The 24,210-nt window shown below is 41.2% G+C and overlaps 1 protein-coding gene and 1 pseudogene across 4 annotated transcripts in view; one reads left to right on the top strand and one right to left on the bottom strand.

Moving 5' to 3' along the window:
* Positions 1 to 7,121: 7,121 nt before the first annotated feature.
* On the top strand, positions 7,122 to 9,299 carry LOC137204627 (sentrin-specific protease 2-like; annotated as a pseudogene).
* A 10,730-nt stretch (positions 9,300 to 20,029) lies between these two features.
* The window catches only part of HS3ST5 (heparan sulfate-glucosamine 3-sulfotransferase 5), a 291,317-nt gene continuing 287,136 nt past the window's right edge, over positions 20,030 to 24,210 (bottom strand). For all 4 annotated transcript variants that reach the window (XM_067702312.1, XM_067702310.1, XM_067702313.1 and 1 more), the window contains one exon: positions 20,030 to 22,429. In XM_067702312.1, coding sequence (XP_067558413.1) covers positions 21,499 to 22,429 — 931 coding nt within the window. In that variant the 3' untranslated portion in view covers positions 20,030 to 21,498. The remainder of the gene's footprint in view (positions 22,430 to 24,210) is intronic.

Raw genomic sequence — 24,210 nt, 5'->3', positions numbered from 1 at the left:
AGACTTTGATGTGGACATTTAAATGACAATACGAGATAACAAGTCACAAGGAGTTAACTAGGTAGGACTGGCAAGACTTGTTTGTGAGTCATTGGGTGAGAATGGTCAGAGATGTCTCCACGGAAGAGTTGACAACAGAGCAGAGTTTTGTGTGATGGGAGGACCCAAGTAGGCAAAAGGCAAGGAAGACGGCCTCTTGGGCGGGAACAGTGGTGGGAGTGAGGTTTAGACTCAAGAAGCAGATGTGGCAGGTCCTAACGAGTACTACTGCTGTCAGCTAGGAGTAGGACCTAATTTTGAAAAAGCATTTGGGGCCACATCATGGAGGGCCTTGATTGGAAACCTAAGGAATCTGGAGTTTATCTTTAGAATAATGAGCAGTTATTGGATAAATTATTAATCTCTTTTTACTTCAGTTTACTGTAAAGTTAGGATACTAATCATTCCTATTGCATAGGTTTGCTGTGAGACGAATTAATGTAAGTAAACATTTAGAACAGCGCTTGTCACATAAGAAACACTCAGTCAATGAGAGTGATAATTATTTTAAATGATCGTTAGTGGCATTATTATTACTGATCAGGAAGGAGCATTATGAATATGCTTAATAGCAACCAATCCCCTCAGCATTGAACAGGAAATGTTCCTTAGACAATCATTCCTCAACTTCATCTTTAAATTATTAAATATTCCTTTGTCTATCTCTTAAAATAAATAAGTACATTAAATAAAATGGAAGATCTCTTTTCATCATCCATCATCAGGACCCTTTGCCCTGGGTTCTGCCCTGGTCCAGTAAATCTCATGCCCTTCCCAGTAGGACCAATGACACTGACATAGAATAGTTTTGAAGGATCACATCCAATTTATTTGAACCTTTGGTTTAATCCTGAAGAAAAAAGAGAAGCAGATGAGGTGTGTTGAGATATCCCTGTCCCAATCTGCTCTGTTATTCTATTTTATATCTTTTCCTCACTCCATCCCTCCACTGCGTCCTCTATTTCAGTGTCCAAAACCCTTGTATATAAAAGTACATAACGAATGAGATGGGTACAGAGGAACAGTTCCCTGGCCCTTGCACCATGTTTCCTCTCCATCCCTGGGCTCCTATGATGTGTTACACATGTGCCAGGCTCTGGGCACATACCCACTTTCCTTTCTCTTTTCCATCTACTCTCTTACTGAGTGTCAGGAGAGAAATGAAGAGGAGGAGGAAATGAGAGCATCAGAGAAAGAACCAAGAAGGGTTATAACTGAAGATAGGGGACAGAAAAGCAAGAATCGTGACGATAACAGTAAACACATTCGATGTCAGATCAGCCTTCTGGGCTGCACACAGTTCTTTAGAGCTTCCTGTGTGGTCCCTGAAGCAAACATGAAGGGAAAAATAATATTGTAAATTTATGCTGTAATTAAAAGTAATATATTACATTTATTCTAAGACCTAAAATAACTCCTCAGTAAAGGCATATGAGGATAACTTAACCAACCAGCGACAGATAAAATGGTTTTACATAAGAGTGCCAGTATTTGCAATTAAATGTATTATTGTTCAATGGAGTCAATTATGGTGTCTTTCTCCTGGTACAGCTGGTTACTCATGATTGTGAACAACTGCCTTTGATCCTTTTAGGTAGATTGTATAGTTGCTTAAATATTCCCTAGTAGTATCCACTAATTTTTTTGAATTATAAAATTTTTTTTTTCTGTAAGCTCTTTCTTCTTTCTATTTTGGGGAAAATGTATTATTAATTTTTAAAAATTATTTTGTTCCCAGGGGCTTCCATTGTAACTTCTAGTGATGCTGTTTATTAGAAAGAAAACATCATCATGTTATGTTGTAAAAAGAAATAATAACTCTGAACCACAAAAATTACAACAACTATAAAAAATGTTGTGAATTTGTTGAAAACGGTAGTTGAAATGTTATTGGATATTTAGCTTGAGGTTCACGGTACAAAATATTGACTTTATTAAAAAGGAATTAGCTTTGTTGAGTTGGAATGACTTTAGGGAAAAGACAGGAAAATGAGAGGAGAGCTTGAGGTGATTCCCAGTGTTTCTGGGTAGAAGACTTCTTACTGGGTAATAGGTGCCCTACTGTGCTTCTCTACAAGACTCTACAGGTCAAGTCCTGCCTCACAATGGCAACTTGTTTAGCTTAATGGCACTTTCTGTCACCAAACTGACCCAGTGGCAGTGACCTCAAACACACGTCAGTGTTCACAAAATCACTGAATTCAGAGGACTTTGGCTTAAATGGAAAATAATCTACTCTCTTAAAGAATAAAACAGTTTAAAATCAAAATTTTGTTCTATGAGAGACAGCGTGGGATAATATAATTTGGGGATTTGCAGGGTGGAGGTCACATAACCATAGGAGCTGTGTGGTTCCAGGTTGGTTATTTAACCTTTCTGAGATCCTTTTATTCATCAGTAAAACAATTACTATTTCAGAAAGTCACAGTGAAGATTAATGAAACAATAGAACTACAGTGACAAGCCTGGCCTCCGGTAGACAGTAAGTAACAATCAGTAGTGTGCTGCAGCTGGTCCTTATCAGCTCTCAAGGACTGATTGATCAATTATCAGAAATTTTGAGAGTCAGTTGTTAAACACAGTCATTGTTGAAAATTATATATATTTACAGTTAAAAAATTATATTAAAAACAAATGAAATATATATATACTCATAACATCACTTTCTAATCAGTTTATTACATTTTATTATTATCTATGTTCTGAGCCTATTTGCATCTATTGTATCTGTAGGAAGAAAACACTGTATGATGGTGTTCCACTGCACTTTTCTTCCCAACTCTGAATTCGGTGACTACATGGTGGTAACTTGAAATCATGGTGGGAATATTTGCACCTCAGATATTGGGAAAATGCTACAAATCAGGGTTTTTTTTTTTTCTCCCCTGAAGAGAGCTGGTTGTTAAATATTTATCACCACTGGTAACAAAAACCATTAGTTTTCTTCCCTTTAACGTATGTAAAGTGTCTGGCAGCATGTATGGCACATAGAATGTGCTGGTGAAACACAGGTCTCCAATTTTTCTTTATTTTTTTGGTCACCCCACACGGCATGCGGGGTCTTAGTTGCCCCACCAGGGATCAAACCTGTGTCCCCTGTAGTGGCGGAAGCATAGAGTCTTAACCACTGGACTGCCAGGGAAGTCCCTCCATTGCTCTCAATTGGGGGTCAACTGACTCTTAGAAGTAGAAGGAGCCTTAGATATAATCTCATTCAATTCCCTTGGTAGACCAGAGGCAAAGTGGCCTGCCCAAGGTCATGGCTAATTAAGGACAACCCCAGAGACTCAAAGCCTTGTGTCTGACCTTGATGATTCCCAAGTTCTCTCTCCTTCCTTCCTTCAAAGCCAGAGTAATTAACCACACCTGCAGGCTCTGTAACTGGGACATTGAGCAGAAGGAACTTAGGAGCTCTAGCTTGACATTTGGAGTTCAGCCTAAATCCCACTTAGTCCTCATCCAGCTCTGTCCTGTGCTCCCATTTTGGTAACTCACCATGGGCCTTATTCTGGGGTCTCACTTTACTTCCTGGATTCCTGGCAACTCTGCCAAGGGACCTCACTTGCTTCCTCTGCTGGGGTCCCTGTCTTGGGACCTTGAGCTTCTATACTTAGGCCTTTGCCTTGTCCATGCCAGGCAACCTTCCTTTGTAGGGACAGCAAACCTGCCTGGAGCAGATCCTTGCTACTTGCTGTTACCCAGCATAAGTGGATTTCAGGATTGCCTTCACACCTGGATTCACTGCTTCCAGACCTTTCCTTATGTCCTTGGTGTTAACTCTCATCTTCCTCGACAAGACCAAAGACATGAGACCCATGGTCACAATATTGCCACACTTGAGCTGCTAGCTCCCACATTTGGCCTGCTGGGCTGGGCTTCCTCCTCTCAGACCTTATCCCTGTAAGCAAATCTGCCTCTGGGTCATGTACCCTTCTAATCTCTGTTTCTCTGTGGTTGGCTAAGCCAGGGACGATCCTGTCACAAAACATGATAAAAGTAAAACTACAAAGGGAAACTAGCTCTACCAGACATTAAACATACTATAAAGCCTCTATAACTAAAGCAGTATGGTACTGGCTCTTCGGAGAAGTGGGTCGTTCCAGAACTGAGGCAGGGAAAATGCAAGATGAACCCATAACATCTTGTGATCTTATTTAGTGGGGAACGCTACAGTCTTTTTCACTAAGATCAGGCACAGGTATGTTTCTCCCAAACCATCAAAGACCACATGGTCCACCTGCTCTGTAAATTATTCCAGGTCAAATGTCCACAAACTAAGGCCCACAGATCAAATCTGGCCCTCCGCCACCTGTTTTTGTTTTTTTTTGCGGTACGCGGATCTCTCACTGCTGTGGCCTCTCCTGCTGCGGAGCACAGGCTCTGGACGCGCAGGCTCAGCGGCCATGGCTCACGGGTCCAGCCGCTCCGTGGCATGTGGGATCCTCCCGGACCGGGGCACGAACCCGTGTCCCTTGCATCGGCAGGCGGACTCTCAACCACTGGGCCACCAGGGAAGACCCGCCACCTGTTTTTATGTATAAAGTTTAATTGGAACACAGTCACTCCCACTTGTTTCCTTATTGTTTATGGCTGCTTTCTGGCAGAGTTGAGTACACACAGCCCTCTGTATCCATGGATAGAGAACGCATGGATACATGCTGGGGTACAACCGTTCTACGCCATTTTATATAAGGGACTTGAGCATCCTTGGATTTTGGTTTCTGTGGGGATCCTGGAATCAATCCCCCATGGATACTAAAGGATAACTGTAGTTGAAACACAGAGACCATATGACATTGCCTAAAATATTTACTATCATTTACTATCAACCCATTATAGAAAAAATGTGCTGACACATGTTCTAGAACATGGAATGGGAAGGAAAACTTCCTCACTTCTTTTATGAAACAAGTTTGACACTGATACATAAGCCAGTTAAAGATAGTATAAGGCAAGAGTACTGAAGACCGGTAACACTCATGAACACTGATGTAAAAATACTAACTAGAATACAGTAAGCAAAATGTTTCCCTGTAACTTCTTTGGCATTGTTTTGAACGGAACTTTAGTAATTTGGTTCAGTGCCATATATGTCTATGTTATCACTGCCGGTGGTGGTTTGGGTTTTTTGAGGTCACTGTGCTTAGTGTTGGGGAACACAGACAAAGTCTAATTGATGCCCTCACTATGCCTGTTGTCCATGGGGGAAATAAACACTGTAAATATTTCACTCAAAAGTGATGTTTATCAGGGTATAGATGGAGGGTGTAGGAGCAATTACCAGGCCAAGGGGTTCAAGGAAGGCAGTTCCGTTGTTGTACATTGCATAGTACACCACTGTGTCCATTTTGCCCATATGGAGCCTGGCACACATCTACAATGAATAGGAACCTTGGACTGTGCACTGCTATGCTCCTTGTGTCCAGCACTGAGCCTGGACTCTCGTTCCCTCCAGGGAAGCTCATTTCATTCTGCACTGTTGCGCTTCTTGGGTCCAGTACCAAGGCTGGCACTCAACCTCTGTGGGCAGGCACGTTGCATCACGCCCTGTCAAGCTCCTTGTGCTCAAAGCTCAGCCTGCCCTCAGCTCCTTGGAGGTGGGTGTCTTGTGCACTGTTGTTTTCCATTTGCCCAGCATTGAATCTAAGTGCTCCTTGAGGGTAGGCATCTTGTACACTGGTTCATCCTTTGTGGCAAGCAATGAGCTTAGGATAATTGCTTTCCTTGTACATTGTTCATCATGCCCACTTGTGAGCCTGGCACACAGCTCCTTGAGGGTAGGCATCTTGCATTGTGCACTGTCATGTTCCTTGTGCCTAGCATTGGGCCTGGCACATAGTTGTAACTGGAATGATTCTCAGTTGAGCCATGAAGGGTCAGCAGAGGTTACCCAGGTAAACACAGAACAGAGGATTCTGGGTAAAGGAAGTAGCCTGAAAAAGGCAGGAATGTAAGTGTTGAGATGTGTTTATACACTTTTTATTCCTACTGCCTGTTTTTTCCCTTCTGGTTTTTGGCCACCCCCAGCAAATGGGTCACGGAGACACATTTCTGGCAACCTGCCAAGACCTCTGCTTCCTGTTGGGGGCCACGTGTTTGGGGCCTCAGTTCCACTCACAGTAGGATGTGCATCATGCTAATTTACAGTGAGATAAGTAAGACCCTAGTAACTTTCTTGGAGATGATGTGTTAGGCTCAAGAATAAGCAGAACAAGCAGCAACTTACTTGAACTTACTTTCACATTTTCCTCCTATTCTACCTGGAGAGAGATTTTTGTTATTTCATGGTTTTCTGATGAAAGATGTCTCGGGTGGGAAAATCTTCAGCAACTCTGAGAGTGTCAGAAATTTTCAAAGAGGAGGGAGAACACGCTTTGAAAGCTGAGTTAAAACGCTTCTCTCTTCTGAATGCCTTTCACAGCCTAGGGTCTGGTCTTTTCGATCTGCCTTTTGAAGTTCTGTTATCTTTCAAGCTTAATTCCTCTTGGAGTGTGACCAACTTACTAGAGAAGCTATGTTTTTCAAAAGGAATGTTGAAACCAGAGCATTTCCATGGGAATATGGGTTAGTGTTCCTGTACTTTTTCTCCCTCCTAGCACTCGCCCTGCTCGAAAGAAAGTGCATTCTCCTGCAGGCCTGTGGATCCCACGCTATTGTTTCTCAACCAAATTGACTAGGACAAGCAAAGTGAATACGCTAAAGGGATACCCCCTCCATCCTGCCGATGCTGTTGTGCCTGAGTTTAGGTCCAGGAGTCTGAGATTGTTGTCTCCCATAGGTCGAGGGGCTTACCACCATTTTCTGAGGTTTTGGGTATTAACAAAATATGTCAAAAAATACGTTTTGGAAAACTAGGGTAACCGGTTAGGATACCCTATGAAAACTGAAGCAATGAGGTTGTGCTCCTCTGGCAGTACATGGGTGCAAGTTACCCAAAGCAAGGGCAGAAATCTCAATATCCTTGTACTCCGTGTGATTTGGGGATTCTCTTCTGGGCCTCCAGTGAAGAGTTCCTAGGTCTGAGAATGGCTCCGGCAGTAGTGGATTTGGGGTTAAGGATAATCCCACTCCTTGGTCCCTAGATGGGCAGTGGTCCACGCCTCTACTGTGGACGACAGGACATTGAAGGCACCAACTGGCAGACGAGACCCAGGCAGGAGTGACTCACTCTGTTTTCTACAGTGGACGCTGATGAAATACCAGCCAAAAGACCGAGATTAGATTGCTTTATTCACCGGGTGAAAAACAGTCTCTACGATGCTGCCAGCTTATTTGGATTCCCATTCCAGCTGACCACAAAGCCTGTGGTAACTTCTGCTTGTAATGGAACATGGAATGTGGTTCCTTCAGGAAAGGTATTTTCGAATTCTTCATCTTCTGAACTGACAGGTTCTGGATCCTGGAACAACATGCTGAAACTGGGTAATAAATCTCCTAATGGAATAAGTGACCATCCAAAGATCAGTGACAGTAACTCGAGATCAGCCATGCAGAGTCCTGCCTTCCTTTGGTTTTACTTTGAGCTCAGAAGCCTGTAATAGAAGACCAGGTGGCCGTCGCCATAGCAAAGGCAATCTGAAGAGTTCCTTAACGTGGAAGCCTCAGGAACAGGTTGTAACAGAGATGATTTCTGAAGAGGGTGGCAAGGGTCTGAGGCGTCCCCATTGTACTGTGGAGGAGGGTGTTCTAAAAGAGGAGAGAGGGCTTCCCTGGTGGCGCAGTGGTTGAGAGTCTGCCTGCCGATGCAGGGGACATGGGTTTGTGCTCTGGTTCGGGAAGATCCCACATGCCGCGGAGCAGCTGGGCCTGTGAGCCGTGGCCGCTGAGCCTGCGCGTCCAGAGCCTGTGATCCGCAACGGGAGAGGCCACAACAGTGAGAGGCCCGCGTACCGCAGAAAGAAAACAAAAACAAAACAAAAAAAAAGAGGAAAGAGAAATACCGAAGGTTATTAGAGTGACTTAAAGAAGGTGGTCATGGAAACTCTGTTCCTCCTGTAACTTCAACTCATCATAGTTCTCAAAGAAGTCAGATGGACACATTAAAGACCAAAGGCTGGGGGCAAGAGCAAAGTCATGGAGTCAAAACAACTCAGTTTGTTCCAAAACAATATAGAGTTGTTGAAACAAGGGGACCTCTACGGTCAATGAGAAGCGAAAAGAGGTGCTCAAAGGGGAAAACTTCTGATACAGAGAAGACAGTTGGAATCAGACTTGAAAATGAAGGTAGGAGGGGACTCCAGCTGGAACCTGACGTATCTGAAGAAGTGTCAGCCTGACTCCACCTGGGCAGTGGAAACAATGGCTTACTCAGGAGGAAGATGTCAATACTTGAGACAAAAGAAAAAAATTCCTCAAACAAAGAGAGGGATAAAAGGACATATGATCTTCTTGAACTTACAGAGGACATGGAAAAGGAAATCAGTAATGCTCTAGGCCATGGCCCACAGGATGAGATCCTAAATAGTGCTTTCAAATTCCGAATCACTCGAGGAGATATCCAGACCTTGAAGAACTATCACTGGCTCAATGATGAAGTCATTAATTTTTACATGAATCTCCTGGTGTAAAGAATTAAAAAACAAGGGTATCTAGCACTTTATGCATTCAGTACTTTCTTCTATCCAAAATTAAAGTCTGGGGGTTACCAAGCAGTGAAAAGATGGACCAAAGGGGTCAGTCTCTTTGAACAGGAACTTATTCTGGTGCCTATTCATCGGAAGGTACATTGGAGCCTGGTAGTGACAGACCTAAGAAAAATGTGTCTTAAATATCTGGATTCTATGGGACAAAAGGGCCACAGGATCTGTGAGATTCTCCTTCAGTATTTACAGGATGAAAATAAGACCAAAAGAAATATTGACCTGAATGTTTTAGAGTGGACCCACTAGCACATGAAGGCACATGAGATTCCTCAGCAGTTGAATGGGAGTGATTGTGGAATGTTTACTTGTAAATATGCAGATTATATCTCTAGGGACAAACCCATCACATTTACTCAGCACCAGATGCCTCTGTTCCGGAAGAAGATGGTGTGGGAAATCCTTCATCAGCAGTTGCTGTGAGAATGCCCTGCCGTTGTCCCTCCAGCTGCTGGTGGTTCTTTCACAGATGGACGTTTCCCTATACCTCATGCATTGTGGGTTAAAAAGTCCCTGCATCACCTCTGTTCTCTCACAGGTACTGAGCTGTCAGAAGTGCATGAAGGCCCCTCTCTGCACCCTAGTCCTGACTTGGTGTGCGGAGGGCTGCTTGCAACCCTGTTTATAGCAACCCTGTTTATAAGGCCATGCCTGCTCAGAGCCCTGGACTCTCTACCCACACAAGAACAAACGCTAATTAATACTCTTTTTTTAAAGATTTTTTTCCCCTATGAATGTGGGAAACGATTTATTCTACTTTATTCTTCTGTGTGTTTGTTCACGTGTACTCATTCTCTCACTCATTTGCAAACATAATGGTCAGTGGCTGTTTTCTGCTGCTCTTTTAAAGGTAACTCTAAATTACTCATTTGAACTATTTATTTCTGAAAGGAATGTTAAGCTGCCACTCCCTGCTGGAGATCAGGAGGGAAAGCAGTGGGGAGGGGAAGGGTTAATAATTAACTTCTCTAGCGCTGTGGTGTAAGGCTCTGCCTTTCAGAGGAAGTTCCACACTACAGCATTGGCACGGTGTCGTGGCAAAGTGGAACTGTGGCCAAGGAACTCTGGCTATCCATCCAAGTGTCTTCAGAAGAGTGTCGTGGTCATCCTAAAGAGACTTCCCTTTCTGGAAATGAGGTGACTTGGCTACTCTTGAAACTGGATTTAAAGTCACTGTAAACCCTAAATCTTCATTTTCATCCCAGATCTGGTTGAGTATAAACCTCACATATGTAAGTGCTGGACTGAGCTGTTTATTTCAAAAGATACTATTCAATTTAAAGCTATTTTTCCTCAAAGTTTCTTTCTATATATAAAGCCAAAATTAAGTTCGGTACTCATTAGGATTTACATCTCTCCATTCCACTGCCGCTGAAATCTGTGCAAGAAAAGTTAGCACTTGGCTCTGAGGTTGCCAGTTATACAGTAATCTATTTTGCAAATGAAAGTTTGTATTTAACTGTTTTGTTCACTAAAAACCTTACAGTGGTTGCACATATTTAATTTCAGAAAGTTTAGAGTTAGTCAGAACATATTTTGCAAGATCTAGTGCCTAATGTTGCTTTTCTGATGTAATAAAAGGTGGTTTGGAAAAAAAAATGTCAAAAAATAAGTCAGAGTTTTTCAGGAACAGTAGTCTAATGTCATTTGGAGGTAATGTCACCAGTCCAACTGTGACCTCTTCGCCAATGTAAGCCTTGGAGCAAATGACCCTCCTTGCACCCCCTGTGATGGGTCCTACACTAAATGCATGTATCTACGATCATCCATATTGGGTGGGCTCTGAGTGGTATTGTGCATGAGAAGCTATTTTTCAGCAAATAATGAATTTTCAAGATTCTTGATATTATTTAAATAAATAGTTATAAATTTTTCATTTGAAAAAAATTTTTTTTACTTATTTACTATGGTACAAAGTGTGAGTCTGTGGCCTTCAAGGGAAAGGGAAATGTCGATGACAATACTTGTCCTATAGTTGCTTACAATGAGAAGAAATGTTAAACAAAGACACCATTCTCTCTCTCTCTGTTTTTAATTTCCTGGCCCCACAGCATGTGGGATCTTAGTTTCCCGACCAGGGATAGAACCTGTGCCCCCTGCATTGGAAGCACGGTGTCTCAACCACTGCACTGCCAGTGAAGTCCCAAAGACACCATTCTCTTAATGATGCTGCGTTTACTAAGACAATAAAGTCAACACCTACATTTTAGAATAGAGAATAATGGTTCTCCACCTGGGCTGCTTATCTGCAACCTGAGAGGTAGGAACTGGCAGAAACAATTCTTTTGAGTCTCTGCCAGAATTAGCTGTGAGATACTGAAATAAGCAGCGCAGTGGGTTAACCATATTAGATGTTAACCATATTACCATCCTGCCCTGACAGGTGTAATTCTATTGACAGGTGGATACTCAGGTCAAGACTTTTCATGTATTCACAGCTGCTGCCTCTTCACTTGCTGAATTTTCCAAAATCATTCATGCATCAAAGTATGTTCCTAAAAGATTTGCCTGTGTCTATATGTTGTAACCATTCAACTGAGACGCAAGAAACAACTAGATTCAGGGAATGACAATTTCAATTTGCAGGGACTTCCACTATTAGAGTAGAAATAAGTAGATCATCCATGGTCTGGTTGTTTTATTTGGACATATGGAGCCTTCATCAAATAATTAGCTTTAATCATTCTTTAATTAATATCTAATAATGATTTCCTAAATGTGTCAAAACAAATAAAAGTGGGTGTCTATTCTACTCTGTGACTGGAGAGTTATTGTGTATACGAAGATTCCTGTTATTTTCTAGTGTCTTTGTGGCCTATGAACGGTCTACTTCTCTTTGAGTCCACCGTATCGTGTCTGCACATTCTCAGGCTAAGATGTGTTAACATGAAAAAGAGGTAGAAGTGTAATTAAAAATGACAACAATGAGCTGTATGTACTTCTATACCATTAGTGAACTAAGCTGTTCACCTTTAACACTGTAAAACCCTAAACAGTGATATTCAGAGCACGGTTCACTGTGATGAAAGTGGCAATTAATTTATTGTTTTGGTCATTATTTTTGAAATTGGCAATTTTACTTTATGCTAAATTAAGTGTAAAATTTAACAGTTTAATAGAGAAAATTTAGAGATCCATGTCATTGAGGGGCCAGGACTCATATAGATAGCAGTTGACATCTGCGGCGTCACTGTCATACATTATGAGACATAAAGGAGAGAAGTGATTGAAACTGTCATGCTGGTTCCTGGCATGAAAAGGTCTTTGAAGTGTAGAGTCTGAAGCTAGCCCTTGGTTCTTAGCATCTGTATCTTACAATGCATTAAAAGTATAATGGGCGTTCAGGAGCCCAGCAAAAGCCTGCATTATGTCCATTGCTGGGGAATATGTCTGGCTGTATGGTGGGTTGGCCACCAGAGATCTATTTGCATAAAGGACTTTAGAATCTCCTGGGCAGAGGTCCCATTCTAAGGGAAGAAAGAGACAGGCAGACAAGCTTAATCCAGCGGTAAAGTCTCCATCATCATAAGGAAAAAGTCATTCATCTGTTCAAATTACAAAGGTTTATTGAACACCTATCATGAGATTCTGAGTTTACCATGGTGTCTGTTACTCAGATTTGTCTTCCACTCTAGCCTGGCCTTATGGAGAGGGTGGATTCTGAACACAGAGTGGAAGGGGCACCTTTTTTGGTATCTACATAGGATGGCTTTTGTACTTTTTAAAAGGGAGTATAACATAAGGGGAGACAGGATCTCCCCCCGGCCCCACCCCTTCCACACACGCACACCACGCATACCCATACATACATTGCCATAGGTCTTTGGGGAAGTGGAGATGGTGGCAATGCCAGCTGGGAAGCCACAGTGCCCAGCAGGGTTGGCTGCAGTACTGACAGACAGCCACTCCTGACGGTGCCCTGTGGTGCTGGCTGGCTGTGTGTCAGCAGAGCTAAGGAGCTGTTGAGGGTTTCTGAATGCTCTGAGAGCATGTTGCAGGGGCCAGGGCTCATGTTGGGCATGAGTCAGCCAAAGAGATGGAGAAAGAAGTAATTTCACATAAAGAGTTAAGTTTTCTCCAAATATTTCAAAGATATTGTTTGAAGGAGAAATTGGAAAGATTGAAGTAACTTTTTTTGAGGACAATCATGTAGTCACCAATTTGACCAATTTCAACAAACTCTATCCAAATTAAGGGTTTGTGTAACTGAAGTCAGCTGGTCATTCTGTGGGTATAAACACAGATAATGGTCAGTGGGTGTCTGGTCCCTTTGCAGTCCTTCCCATGACGTGACTCTTTCCCATGCAGAGCACTGGGAATATTCTGTCAATGATGATTCTGGCCCCTCACCTCAAAAAACTTTTATTTTCAGTGTTGTTTCCCAGAGAGAGTTATCAATGCCATACTCTCAGAGTTTTAGGCTTGGAGGTTTGTACTTACTAATTTCACACAATTTAAAATTAGTGCCTCAAGCACAATAGATGCAGATAATAATACCAAGTAAACACATTGTGCTTAAATTTATGTTTAAATTTAAAAGTAATAAAAATGGGGCCTCCCTGGTGGTGCAGTGGTTAAGAATCCGCCTGTCAATGCAGGGGACACAGGCTCGATCTCTGGTCCGGGAAGATCCCACATGCCGCGGAGCAACTAAGCCCGTGTGCCACAACTACTGAGCCTGTGTTCTGGGGCCTGCAAGCCACAACTACTGAAGCCCACGTGCCTAGAGCCCATGCTTCGCAACTAGAGAAGCCACCACAATCAGAAGCCCGTGCACTGCAATGAAGAGTAGCCCCCGCTCGCCGCAACTAGAGAAAGCCCACGCGCAGCAACGAAGACCCAGCGCCGCCAAAAATAAATAAATAAATAATGAAAAATAACTCAGAATCTAGTGATAGGTGTTCAATTAACCTTTGTGGATTGAATGAATGAATCACTCTTTTGTTATTAATTATACTGTTATCATATAATTATTTTCATTATTAATATTAATTATTACTGTGCTTTCAGAGAAACTTGATACAATTCCAAGGTGGAAGACTTGTGATGATCAAGCTGAAGAGTAATGTGATAATCACATGAGGATGAGACACTGTTACAGAATTGTCAAGAACCACACACACGCATGCACGCACACACACACGTGTCCACATGCACAGCACACAATGGTGGCAGGTATAATATTTTCCATGTGAGCACCTTCAAAATCCTTGAATTAGCAAGACAAATAAACATATATTTTTTACCACTGAAACTTATACTATATGTAATGACACTTTAATTAGGCAAATTGTATTCTTTTATCAAAATATTTGTTTCCAGATCGGTTAATGTGCTTCTGAAATATTAATTTATTGAATTTTTCTTTTCTTTATGTGCACTCACTGTGTTTGGCTGGACTGTGACACCTTTGGAATGTAATTTTTAGACGGCAGCTGTGCAAATTTGACAGATAATCACTAACAAAAGAATGGTTTTGATTAGTCCCATAATGAACTATTATAATTAGCTTCTTTCAACAAGCTTACAAATACAAATATGTCCATAAATATTACATGTGTACTAAATGTGTGTACATTTTAATTTTAATGCTAATTCATATTTTTATACAGACTCAATACACGTTACCATTCAAGGTTGATTAAGTACAAGAGGGTTGAAATGCAGCCAATAAAACAAGATTAGAAAGAGATTAGAAACAAATTTTAATTAGAAAATTGCCACCTCAAATCCTTTTAGGAAGTAGGTAGACACAAATAATAAATAGAACCATTTAGAGACTTTTCTTGACAAGTGGCTGGAATTCTGGAGGGCGGTATTCTAGTCACACCTCTAGCTCTGGGTTTCCTAGTGACCTTTAGTAATTGTTTGGTAAATCTTTCAGAAGCTAGGAACATATTTGGTGATCAATAAATGCCTCTGAATTTCATTAAGGTCAGGAGAAAGAATCTCAGGTTGTTTTCCTCACAGGACAATTTCCAAGGCCATCTGGAAGAGATCCTGGGACCAATCTAAAATAAGGCTCCTGGCTCTGATCTTTGGAGACTTCAGATATTTTGGATCGAGGATAGATTTTATGGACTTTTAAGAAGACCGAAAATGTTTTAGTTTTTCAGCGTGAAAACAAAAATGTTAAAGATACTTTTAAACGTCACATAATCTAGACCTTGCCGTAAAGTTATCTGCAATTTACCATTAAACTGTTTCTTACCCGTTGGGCTTCAGTGGAGGTGTCCCAGAAGAAATGAGACTTGCTCTGTGTTTCAATGACCAGGGAATTATCTCCTTGAGGGTCACTCTGCCTGCATTCACCTTTGGGAACTTGCAGGGGCGCTACCCTTCAGGTCCTATGCTTCAGGACTTCTGCTTGCTTTGTTTGGAAATGCCCTTTGTGACTGACGGCTATTGCCCCCTCACCCTGTGACACTGGAGGAGAATAAGCTGATTAAACACACCAGCATTTGCTGAGTGCTGTTTCCCCTGATTTCTTGCACTCATTTTCTAAGGCTCCTAGAACAACTTACCACAAACTTAGCGGCTTAAAACAACAAAAACTTATTCTTTCACATTTCTGTACATTTAAAAGTCCAAGACAAGTTTCCCTGGGCTAAAATTAAGGTGTTGGCAGGGCTATGTTTCCTTCCGGAGGATCTAGGGAAAACGATTTCCTTGCTTTTTCCAGCTTCTTAAAGTTGCCTATATTCCTTGGCTTGTGGCCACCTCTCTCCATCTCCAAAGCCAGCAATGCTGCATCTCTCTGAAGGTCCCCAAAGTCTAAACCCATTTTTCCATTATCATCATCTCTCTGACTGTCCCCTTTTCTCTTTCTCTCTCCTACCTTTAAGGACCCTGTGGTTACATTGGGCCCACCCAGATAATCCAGGAAGCTCTCCCCATCTCTAAGTCCTTCACTTCATCACATCTACAAAGTCCCTTTTACCATGTAAGGTAACATATTCACAGGTTCCTGAGGTTAGGATGTACATGTCTTTGGAAGGAGGGCGTTATTCTGCCTATCACCCTTCTTATTATCATTATGTTTCTTCAGGAATGGAGGAAGATAAAGTTGTTTTGTGAATTATTACTATAATTGTTATAACTTTCACTGTGATAGAATCACGGTTGAGAGATGTGGTCCATATTTGCAGAAATGGCCACGATAATTTTCTGTCCTATACACACTTTTGTGTCATCCCCTCTCACGCTGACTATGGGCTTGACCATGTGGCATACTTTGGCCAATGAGAAATAACAAACAGGATGCAAACAGGTGCTTGAAGAATGCTTGCATGTTGGGATTTGCCATCTCTTGCTATTCTTTACACCCCTCTGACTACCATGAATACACCCGAGTAAGTCTACTAAGAGGTGAGACACATGTAACCCAGGCACCTTTGTCATTGAGCCAATAGTCAGTATTGGCAAGTAGCACCAATCGATCAGCTGCACAAGCCACCAACATCTAAGAGTGATCACCTTAGATCATCCAGTCACCAGCTGACCTGCCAGAAACCACAGGTGCATGAGGAAGGCCAGCAGTGTGGAGCCCAGCTGGACCAGACCAGAAGGACTGCCCGGATAAGAAACAGAATCCTGAGCTAATCAGGATGTTTTGAGGGTGGTCTGTTATGCAACAAAAGTTAATTAATGCAGGAAGTGACAGGCAAAATGGAAGCCAAAGCCAAGAATAAGGTTGAATAGAAAGAAAATTCAGTTACAAGGGAAAAGTGAAAAAGAATATCCCTTAAAGAAAAACCATAGATATGAAACTTTGGGGAGCGATTCTACGCACAGGAACAGCTAAGTACATTGAGTCTAACCCCTCTTTCCTCTCCGCCTTCATGCCCTCAACTCCGTGACATTCACTGTCAAAAGCATGCTCCAGTAATCGTTTTCATCTGACGGTATGATGTTATCTTGAAAGAGCTTAAACATCCCCTAATCTGATGCTCCTATTTTATTTAATAGAAAGCTCAAGCCCAAAGAGATGAACTGACTTGCCCATTTCACTTACATTTAGCTTATATTTCCTTTGTGTTCAATGAAACAAATATATTTCCTAAACACTTTTGAAAACGTTACGGTACTTTACTTACAGGAGAATGTTGTGTTCAGTTTCCTTCTTTTTCCTGTATCTCCCGATATAAGTCTCAGGATGGGTGGACCTATAGCCAGAAGCTTGGTGGCAAGGAGAGAGTATGACTCTTCCATGGTCAGCATACCCAGAGAACTGTCTTTGAAAGGACACCTTTGCCTCATTCCTGGAAAAAATGAGCCAGAGATGGAGGATGCCATCCACGTGGCCTTACCAAAGAAACAGGCAGTTTTGCAGTTGGTCTTAAAGATTGTTCTCTGGTGCCGTTAAAGAAAAGGTAATGTAAAGCAAAGCTGTGTGCATTTAGAAAGGTTGGAGGTGAGCCAGCTCTTTGAAATGATGTTACCAATCTTCTGGGAGCAACTCACCTTCTTGGTGGACTGTTTTTAAAGGGGGATGACATGTATGTTTAGAAACAATAAATCCTTTCACCAACAGCTCCCCAAGACCTGGTAGACTGATATGGTTCACAAATTCAGACGTGATGGAACTAGCCCGATGAGGTACCAAGCATGCTGCTGCCTCCTTGATATGATTGAAAGGCTATTGCTTTTCGACTGAGCTGACTCTAAATAACAGACACTTGTTCTTGGAATACCAATCAGGTGTTTTCTGTGGGAAATGCATATTGCTCTCAGTTCAGTTCTGCCTTTTCAATGCACCAATCCACTTCTAATCATTATGAAAGAGCACTCTTATTCCTTAAAGCTATGATAAAATGTAATTGGAAATAAATCTTTAAAAACATAAAGAAATTGTTCTTGTAGGATGTATCATAAGGTATAATTTATTAGGGCCTTACCAAATGATCATATTTTGGCCTAAATTTCATCCTTGCACTAGCTGTAAAAGAAAGGTTTGCTATAAAAATTCATAAACAGATACTAGGGGGCCTGAGTAACCTACTTAAGAGGACAGACTGTTTTGAAATACTTGAAGTAACACCCATTTACGAAAACAATATGCCAATTAAGAGGCTTTTATTTTGTAAAGCTGGTGCAATTAGATATTTATTTATCAATGCACTGTTAGTATAGTTTGGTACTTTGCCTACTTGGGAATAATTGCAATGAATTTGCTTTAAAATATTTTCACCTTGTTAGCCTGAATTGCTAAGATTTTGCTGTATTTAGTCATTTTTAGAGGGAATGTTTTCAGCAAAGTTTTCTTTTCTGCTTAGACTGTGTCTGTTTTCATAAGTGGAAAATGGCTGCTGAGTGTGTGAAAAGAGTACAAAAGGCTTCAGCAGGCAGACACGATTTACGATCATTTGAAATTTTCCATCCATGGAAAATTCTCAAATTAAGCTTATGAAGACAATCCAATTTAGCAGACTGATAACTGGACAAAGCACAAGCTTATTGGCAGGACTGGATTTGGGGCTGCACTTGTCCTTGGTTCTTACCTTCCCTTAGCAGCAACCCAGGAGTTTTTCACCGGTCCTGGAGCTTGTCCTCCAGCAGGGCCCTTGTTCCAGGGGCAGCACCCCAAGCAGTGCTCTCACAAGGCTCCATCAGCTTTTGTGGAAACTGTTCTGGCAATTGCTGGTCCATCAACATAACAGGTACCAAATCTAAGATCAGATGTGATTACAATGGATTTACATGCCTTTGCTTTATCACACATCACCTAAAGACCCTGATGTCTTAGATTTTTTCCTATACTACAGTGTAATTAGTGGGAAAAATTAATACCTTCATCAACTGAAGGTTTTTGTGAGGTGATTTCAGGTGACTACAAGATGGACTTGGAATTTGATGTCTGTCTATGGGTTTGCATGTCTCCTTTTCTCTCTGTTCCCTACTCTCTCTCTCTCTCTCTCTCTCTCTCTCTCTCTCTCTCTCTCTCACTCCCTTGGGACTCCTGTTCCTGTTTGTACAATTATAATGGGAATTCCCTGGCTTCCAAAATGGTGTCGTTTCAGCTTTACAATCCAGCAGAAACCTCACCGTTGCTTAAACAGTTTTTTACTCTTTGCAGCTGGAACTGTTTCACAAAACCGTATGGTGCCACCAAGCCTCTGGAAGAAATGCAAAGTTTTCAGGATGTAAAAGGAATAACTTACTAAAGAGAATCCTAGTGGATCTATTGTGATGAGCTGTAGATTCCTCTAGAGGTCGGTTACCTGTTTGATGACAACAGGAAACATTTTCTAAACAAGGAGGTTTGAAACCTCCAGTGGAGTGTGCTATTAAGGTTGTAGGATTTTTATTTCTACCTAGCTCAATCAGCAGTGGCTGTGACTGTTTTTTTGTTTTGTTTGCTTTTTTTTCAGTGAAATGAAACCTGCCTCTAAAAACATCCTCCTAGGCCAGGCGTCCTGTTTTAGGTATCTGTGAGGAGGCCCCAAGGTTTAAAACAACTCTCACACTTATTTAACAACTGGAAACTGCAACACTTTTTTCTGCATGTGATGAAGAAATACTTGCTTACTGAGCTAAAAGCAACAAATTATAAAAGACAGCACAAGTCAAATAGAATCTTAGAATCAACTCTGATATATACTCTTGGTAGCAGCAGCAAAGTTGAAGAAAAATTTGGACTATAAAAGATTATCACTGAAACATTTCTATTCATTACTTTTAAAAATTTCTCTATGAGTCTAGGAAAAGATTGCTATTTTTCAGTTTTACTGGTGGAATACCTAGGCTGAGTTTTTGAAACGTCAGTGTTCCAGTCGAGCATACGTTGACAGTTACTGGTATAAAACTGTATTAGCTGTAGAGTGCTCTAGGAAGATTTATAATAAAATTAATGATAATGTGTTGATTATGTCCTTGAGTGTAGTATTCAGTCAGTTTACTCTGACGGTTAGCTGAGAGTTGAGGCATAGAGAAGTCTGATGCTAAGTTCCTTATGTTTGATTTCCTTCACGGCTTAAACGAGAGTGATTGACATTTAGACCCAAGACTCTCACTCCAGACTCACTGTGCAGTCAGTGAGAAGCTGGCCTCTCAGCATGTGCTGGTGTCATGCCTGTTCCATGCTGAGAAAACAGCACCAATGCTAATTGAAACGGTAGAGATGATTACCAAGGCTGAAGCTTGAGAAGCAACATATACCGACAATGAAGGGCAAAGGGCTATTTATTTAGAAAAGTTCACCATCAATCACTGGACAGGATGAACAACTCATGGAGAAAATCAACACTTAGTACAATCAAAAGGGAATCCACTGTTATTTGCTAGGCACTCTCAATGTGAACAAAACTCCCTTAAACATCTTCCACTGGATAAGCAACCATGATTGTGAAAAATCCATCTTATTATTTTTTTTTCTGTTGATACCTCTTTCCAAGGTTTTCCGAACTATATTTAAGCATCTGTAAATGCAGAACAGTACAGGCTATCTGATGTTAGCAAGCACCCAATTTAGCATTAATTTCTCTGGATGGAAATCTGAGCCATATGTTTATGTTAGTAATAGCAACACTACGTAATTTGATCATTCCTGAGCAGGCTGATGTAGTTTCATCTCAAAGAGGGAGTTCTGAGAGTTTGCGGAAGCATCAGCAGCAGCTTTCAGTACAGAGGCTACACAAGTTTTCTAATCTTATTTTATTTAATTTCTCTATTGGTCTGACTTTGATTAGAGGTTCATATAAAACTGTGATTCTTCTATGCCTTGATTATATTAAAGTATTTCTTGTCTGTCTCCTAGCACCAGGAGCAACTGCAAGTAAGTTAATTGTTACAAGGTTGTAGCAGGGAAGCACAAGTGCTCTTTGAGGTGGCTGTTATACTAGATTTCCAGATGGTTGAGATATTTTTAAAAAATATATCCAACCTTGCTTCATATCACAAGGGTACAGAAATCCAACGGAGAAGTGCATCTTTCCAAGTGCTCTCATGTGCACATAAACAGCTTTGACTTTGGGAGCCAGCAAGGGGCACATAAAACAAAATGAATAAAAAAAAATTGCACATAGAGTAATTTTAATCCATTCCATTTTTTAAATACCACAATAAATTTAATTTTCACAATAAATTAAATAGCCATATTCAGTTTACAAAATAGAATTACTTAGTGTGAAACCAGTATTTACAACTATATACACTATGTACATGACATTTCTCTTTGTTGACATAGAACACGGAAGTAAAAGGACTTGACTTTCCGATGTGTGACTGACATGCTACAAGTGACACCATGGTCCATATGAGAAAACGATAGTGCAAAATCACCACAGGAACTTTGGAACGATGTCAATTTTATGAGATAAGACATTTTTTTAAATAATAAGAAAATAGTATTTTCTGTTTTCATGGCATCAATTCAGCATCTGAATTAAAGAGTCAGCTTTCCCTTAGAAAAGAATGCATAACCGAATCCTCTACTTCCTGAAACTTCACAGCCATTGGTACATTTTCACATGTTAATCTTTTGGCTTAAATCTATGAAAATGGCAGGCGACAAATTCTGACTCAGAGGAAGACTAACTCTTTGAGAATAGTTGAAGTCACTTTCCCCCAGTACCACCACCTCTTCTTTTTGTAAATAGCATAAAAGATGCAACTATGTAGACAGCAAATTGGTTTGTTTTTTGTTTTTGTAAATTTTCAGTAGAAAAAGAGCTGATCTTATATTTGGTCACACACTGCGTATGTACAAGTATACATGGAAAAATGACTTGGACAGTTGTGTGTATAGGAAAAGTGCATATTTTAATCCAGACGAGACATTGTGTGTCCCCAGGCACAACACATAGTGTTGTATGACATTATTTTAGGGCCAGTTCAATGTCCTCCCAGTGATCTGGTAAAATTTTTGATTGAAAGGGTGAAAGAATTTGCGCAATTTGGTAATGACAGAGGGGTCCACCTCTGGATGAATGCGCCCCTTGCTGCCCGCCAGGCACTTATTAAAGATAATGTTAAATCGCAAGCAGTAAAACCCTCTGGTAGCGTTGAAATACAAATTGTATTGACTTATCCTCGGGGGAAGATTTAGGAACTTCTCCACGAGTTGAAGTTCTGGCAGGGGTTCCGTGATGAGGCGATCTCCATCGACGATGTGAAATTGCTCAATTGGAAAGTACTTCAACCACCGTTCCAGATGTTTGGTGTAGATGCTGGTTCTTACTGCCTTGTATTTTGTGTTCACTTCGCAGGTATTAGGGTCTATAGCCAGCTTCTCAAACTTGTAATAGGTTTTATTCTTCCTCTCCTTCCCCTCTAGCACCTGAGTGTAATCAGAAATAGCTCTTGTGGTTGGCTCCCTGACAATGATCAACAACTTGATAGATGAGTTCATTTTGTAAATCCTTTCTGGAACTTCCTCCGTGATAAAATACGCTGGGCTCTTTTCAATTGTGATTTGCTGAGGGTAGGAAAAAGGCATCTTTTTCCTATACCACTCAATACCCTTGGCATAATTCTCGTCATTGTCAAAAAAGTGGATTTCTTGAGAGGCTTTGACCACTGCCGGATGGAGGTTCAGCATCTCAAGCAGGGCCCTGGTGCCTCCTTTCCTCACCCCGATGATAATGGCCTTGGGGAGCTGCTGGACCAGGTCATGAAGGCGTACCTGCTCCTTGGAAGAGTTGCCCTTCCGAAACTCGTGCAGCAAGCCACGCTTAAACTGCAGGGCGCGCAGGGGGAATTCAGCCTGACCACGGGCTCCGAACCGGCCTTCGATGGGGCAAATGGGTTGTAGCCTGTAAGCAACAGAGAGATGCTCTAAGGAGCTCACTGCAACTAATTTCTCATTTCTCTGGTTCCCCAGTGAGAGTAAGACTTAAAATGCATAAATAAAACCACTGCTCTCTGCCTACTGCAATCCACAATGAACATATGTTTGGGAAATTTTATTTTAAGCAACTCTGTATTAAATGAAGCACACATAATTGATGGAATATTTTTATTAGTGTTTCTTAAAATTCTTATTCACCAAGCTCTTAATTGACTATAGCGTGTACTGACGTTCACAGTACAGGACAGACAAGTGACACCAACCATACTAATAGCCTTTTAGCAGCCCACCAGTTAACATCATTTAGAAAATACGAAAGACGGAAGATTAGAATCTTCAGTTGGGAGGCTAAAGGGCAGCTAGGAGGCCACGTCCTGTGGGTTTCATGTGGTATTATTTTCTTGCAGCTCAGCTGCACTCATATGACTCTGAAAAATCTTTGAGATATAATCTGAAAAGAGGTCCCAGTCTCTGCCCTCGGCTATTTGCGTCATCAACCTGCAAAATTCCAATCTTGGCACTGGCTGAGCTTTCCATTATATGAGAATTTCTGCTTTTGGCCTTGGGGACAGCTAGAAGAGTACATATTTCTTCTGCTTCTCTTTCTCTTTCTATCTAAAAAGGTCAGGCTTATGTTTTCACTTTGCTGAACATAGGAGCAAACCGAATGCCAACAGCAAGTGCTGTATATCACCTACCACACCTGGGACCAGAAATCAACAAGACTCTGGCAGTGTCAGAAACCTCAGGTCCTCATCGTCAAGCCCATTTAAATCCGAGACTCAAGCTCATGAAAGAAGCAAAGCAAAGGATGGAGCCGGAAAGGAGGATTTCCACTTCAACATTGCCCTAAGCAGTGAAAAAGCACCACTGCTTTTTTTCAGAGAGAAAGTTGTGGTAACAATCACAGTGATATTAGGCTGGAGTGACTATTTAATTTGGTGTGACCAATTTATATGGTTAGTAAATTGAATTTCCTTTGGGGTATAGTCTGCAATTGAACTGAATTCATTATAACTTTCCTAAGTTTATCTGAGAAGGTATTTTTGCTTTCTTGTTAAAGGGTATAGTATTAGTCGAAATGGCTGTTAAACCAATTCCTCCAAATGAAGCTTCTAGTTGCCCTAATAATTTGGAGTCTATGCTCCCCTCTCTGTGGCAATGAGGCTGTCTCTTGCTTTTCCCAAGAGACCCCACTGTACCTTTCTTATCTTCTGTAATGTTTACAATTAAAGGGAGAAGGGAAGAACCTCAAGGTCATGCCAAGGCATTTTGCAGAACTGAGGGGAAGGGGCTCGGCCTATGCAATGTTTAAACAGCTATCATAATGCTTAAGGAAATATATGAACATATTTTACCTTTTTTGTGGGTTTTTTATGATTCTGAAAACAACTTATGCTCACTGTGGAAAACATAAAAATATGACATACTATAAAAAACAGGGTTAATCACAGTTAATATTTTAGAGAAACATGAATTTTGTTTTCATAACTTTGTTAATAGGATTAATATGTTAGAGCTCTAAATGGAAGATATATAAGGAGCAACACATACATAGTCAAAGTATGTTTTCAATTGTGACGTTGATGGGGATGTCACAAATTCATCTTTTAGCTCTTGCTGGGCTCTGGTTGAGAATTAAACCCTAATCCCTTAAGGCATCCATTGAATGTAATGGATGGACTTCTCTCCCAGGCATCTTGAATGATGCTGTCCTTGGGAGAACTGAGGAAACAGTCAATCAAA

Source organism: Pseudorca crassidens, chromosome 13, assembly GCF_039906515.1.
Source record: "Pseudorca crassidens isolate mPseCra1 chromosome 13, mPseCra1.hap1, whole genome shotgun sequence".
NCBI lineage: Eukaryota > Metazoa > Chordata > Mammalia > Artiodactyla > Delphinidae > Pseudorca > Pseudorca crassidens.
The sequence above is the reverse complement of the archived record's forward strand: the minus strand, read 5'-3'. Positions and strand labels throughout refer to the sequence as shown.